This window comes from Eurypyga helias, unplaced genomic scaffold (assembly GCF_000690775.1).
Source record: "Eurypyga helias isolate BGI_N326 unplaced genomic scaffold, ASM69077v1 scaffold13946, whole genome shotgun sequence".
Taxonomy (NCBI): domain Eukaryota; kingdom Metazoa; phylum Chordata; class Aves; order Eurypygiformes; family Eurypygidae; genus Eurypyga; species Eurypyga helias.
Window position 1 is genome coordinate 1,609 of NW_010258614.1, and position 3,962 is coordinate 5,570.

The following is a 3,962-nucleotide window of genomic DNA, read 5'->3' on the forward strand; positions in this document are numbered from 1 at the left end:
GGCCCTATAGCTCCTCTAGGGTGCAAGACGGAGCCTCCCATGGCCTCTATAGCACCCTGGGGGTCCTAATAGCTCCTCCTGAGTGCAAGCAGAGGTCTACTATGGCCTCTATAGCACCTTAAGGGTCCCTATAGCTCTATAGGGTGCGGGGGGTGTGTGTCTTCTATGGCCTCTATAGCATCCCAGGTGTCCCTAGATGTCTATAGGGTGCAAAGGGCAGTCTCCTGTAGCCCCTATAGCACCCCGGGAGTCCTTATAGCTCCTCTATGGTGCAAGGAGGGTGTCTCCTATGGCCTCTATAGCACCCCAGGGATCCCTATAGTTCCATAGGGTGCAAGGGAGTTGTCTCCTATAGCCTCTATAGCACTCCTGGGGTCCCTATAGCTCCTCTACAGTGCGAGGAGGGGATCTCCTACGGTCTCTATAGCATCCCTGGTGTTCCTATAGCTCCTCTAGGGTGTGGGGGGGGGGGGTGTGGGGGGGAATCTCCTGTGGTCTCTATAGCACCCCTGATGTCCTTATAGCTCCCCTAGGGTGCAGGGTGGGTCTCCTGTGGCTTCTATAGCACCCCCGAGGTCCCTATACCACCTCTAGGGGGTGAGAGGAATCTCCTATGGTCTCTGTAACACCACCGGGGTCCCTATGGCTCCTCTATTGCGCAAGCAGGGGTCTCCCTTGGCCTCTATAGCACCCCTGGGGTCCCTATAGCTCCAAACTACAGCAATTCTACAGCTGCCTTTTTCCTGTCAACCACGTGGTCCTGCGTCAACTTCGCATTTATGGGGTATCAGCACCACACGACAATTAAAACCGTTGCCGGATGCAACCATTCCCCACTGACCTGTTCTCCTGCCTCAGACAGAGTAAGGTAATGAGGTTCCTGGGCCTTCAAGGGGGCTTGATGCCACCAGGTGTGGGGGTGTTTCCTCCAACAGTTGTAGCTTTGGGTAGCTTTTCCTGCAGGCCCAGCGCAGCTGGAGGTGTCCCCTCTGCCCCTGCCCACCTTCTCCGAACACTCCGTCCATGCAGCCCAGCAGCCCAGCCTACTGCCCCGGGCACACATCCTCACTGACCGCTGCTAGAGGTTTTTAATCGGAGCATGAGTCTTTATTTGGTAGAGTTACTTACAAAAGAACTTTACATACAAAAATACGAAATAGGCTTTGAACCTTCTTTTTTCAGGCGAAAGAAAGGTCACCTGCACCGCTGGCATCTCGGGTAAACAGCTCTTGCACGCTGTTAAACGAGGAAAAAAACTTCCTCTAAAGTAGCTCTGGAAAAGTAGCTGCAGGCGCCCAATCGCAGACATTGCTGTCTAATTTACTGGTTTAAGACACAAAGGCATGGTCATACAAAATCCCACTTAGTAACTTCTCCTTTCATGAATCCAGGGAAAGATGCAGTATCACTTTCCTCTTCCAGGTGATACAGCGTGATGAAACATAAACACAAAACCAATTAGGAAGGATTGGGCGTGCTTTATACGTGTACCTCCTTGATTTGATACCACACTGTAGTAAAAATTAAATAAATATAAATATGTTAAATAAATATATTGTAAAAGAACACCCCCTCAGGTCAGGATTCAGCATTTCTTCACCCTTCACACATGCTTCATGTTGTCACAGCTTTAGGCCCAGTGAAAAGAAATACTGCATCTTTGAAAACACAGGCTCATGCGGCTGTAATCAATACAAACAGGAACCAGGGTTCTCTACAGCCTTCACACACCCAAAACCAACGCCGCTAACCTCACTGTTCCGTACGTCTCCTGTTTTCCTGTTCCGCTCCTTCTCCCCAGGACTCACCTCTCCTCTTCACCTGGCAGCCCTGAGGAAGGTGAGGAAGCCTAGCAGCAAATCAATCCGTGCCTCCCCAGGAGCAGCTTCTGGTCTGATACGGTGATGTACGTCCAGGACTGTTGAAGCTCGTCTCTGAATACTGGGTGATATTGAAACAAGGAGGCTTATTTTGCGAGTAGGTAACCCCTGACCTGACATCTCAAGTCAGTATTTTCTAGAACTTCCCTGTATATGCTCAGGTAGGAGGGAGGCATTTTCCCTCCCATCAGGGCAGTACTGGTTAAACCAGGGATCGTACACTCCCTCCTGTTCTTTGGATAAACGATTCCCTTCACAAGTGCGGTGCTGTGCCTGATAGGTAACGCGGCAGCAGCGCAACAGCAGGTTCTGATGATTCGCTGCAGCTAAAAGGCTCCGTTTGCAGACCCCAGACTCTAGAAATTACATCATTTCAGTCACTGTATTCTGATTCATTGTAGTAAAACGTCCCTTACAAAATCACGTACAGTACAGGGATACTGGGCGATGGTTCTATCCAGCTTTTGCTCTCCACTTTCACTGCCTTGGAAAAACTCCATCACCCGGGTCATGGCTTTCCTGAAGTCACCACTCGCTCCCTGGGCTCCTGCCATCTCCTGAGCCAGCACAGGCAGAGGTACAAGGCACTTTTTGGAAGCTTAGTTTCTTCCAAGAGAGAGAATTCAGCTCTTTGATCCCACTTTTCCCAGCTAAAGGTAGGCCTGTTTCACAACCCTGTGCTTGGAATGTTAGTCTCGGAGAAAAAATCTCCATCCCACTCCTCTCAAACACTGTCTCCTGCAAGGCTAAGCTCCGCAGAGTCCTGATGATAGTAATGCTGAAAGAGTCTTTCTTGGCAGCAGATACGCATGGCATTGTAGGTGTGGAGGAGCAGGTGAGGGAAACGGGCTGTGAAGTAACACACAAAATTGTCTGGGATGGAGCCCAGGGTCTCCTGCACTTCAGGAGGCAGTTCCCTGTAATGGTGCTTCTGTGGAGGGGAAGAGAACAGGGAAGAGCTCAGTCAGAGGGGGTGTTTTGAACAGAGCTGTACAGGGTGCATAAGTACTGTACTCGGGGACAAAGTAACACACAGCAGGAGGAGGCAGAGCCATGGCATGTGTGTTGCGTGGGGAACGCAGTCCTGTACCTTATTCCTCATCGCCCTCAGAAGGTCCCGCACGGAGCCTCCTTTGTACGATCTGAATTTTCGGAGGTCTGCAACAGAAATGACGAGATGTCGTCTCGTGTTTTGAAGCAGTTTGAGCTGCTGGCCTCAACAGTGCAGTGTGTGCCTACAGTCACACGTCCTTACAGGTGTGTCAATACATAAACATGTCATAAACATGTACTTTAATCTGAAGACACACACTGCTGGCACAAGTAAAGGTCGTGTGCCAAAACAGACGGCGTTACCCTTACTAGCCTGTCCCAGCACACTGGGAGCAGCAGCGTGTACCTCTTTTCCACTCTGACAAAATCCCATTCATTACCTGTCTGAAGAGGAACAGTGATGTGCTCCCTCCAGTCCATTTTCACCACCTCTCTTCCGCCTCTTTCTAGTTGCTTCACTATTGGACCATCTAAAGATTCTTTCTCTATCCGGTCACTAATGTCCTGGAAGAGACAGTCAGGTTATTTCCAGTTTTATTTCCAAGCTTTTCCCAACACTTTCAAATTGCTGCTTCTGGCCAGTTACAGCCCGTCCTGATAACGGAGTTACGATTCTACTCCGTGACAAAGTGCAGTACAGTGGTTTATGCTTGGGACTGAGGTACAGAAGTTTCCGAGATGATGAGCTGTTTCACCATCTGCCACAGCCTTTTTGTCACATAGTAGAACATAAGGCTGGCAAGAGCCTCAGATCCTCAGCCAGTTCCCATCAGGATGGAGTGCTACAGTGGGCTGCCCTGCTCTTGAAAACCTGCCTGGCTACTGTGGCTGCTGGAGGTCTTCCTCGCTCCGACTGAGGTCGGCAATGTCACGTTCTAAACCTCCAATAAAAGATGTGTAAGACTAAGCCAACTTCCTAGGAGCTACCACCTTGGTATTGCAACTTGGCTTCTTCGTTCCTCACAGTAAGGTGGTGGATTCTAGCGCCTCAAACATCCCCAGAGCTAGGGGAGACTGAATTCAAGATCG

The 3,962-nt window shown here is 50.1% G+C and overlaps 1 protein-coding gene across 1 annotated transcript in view; it reads right to left on the reverse strand.

The window, feature by feature from the left end:
• Positions 1–2,604: 2,604 nt before the first annotated feature.
• The window catches only part of ERN1 (endoplasmic reticulum to nucleus signaling 1), a 32,018-nt gene continuing 30,660 nt past the window's right edge, over positions 2,605–3,962 (reverse strand). The window contains exons 20-22 of the mRNA XM_010154402.1: positions 3,314–3,437; positions 2,971–3,038; positions 2,605–2,811 (exon numbers count right to left, since the gene is read on the reverse strand). Coding sequence (XP_010152704.1) covers positions 2,605–2,811; positions 2,971–3,038; positions 3,314–3,437 — 399 coding nt within the window. The remainder of the gene's footprint in view (positions 2,812–2,970; positions 3,039–3,313; positions 3,438–3,962) is intronic.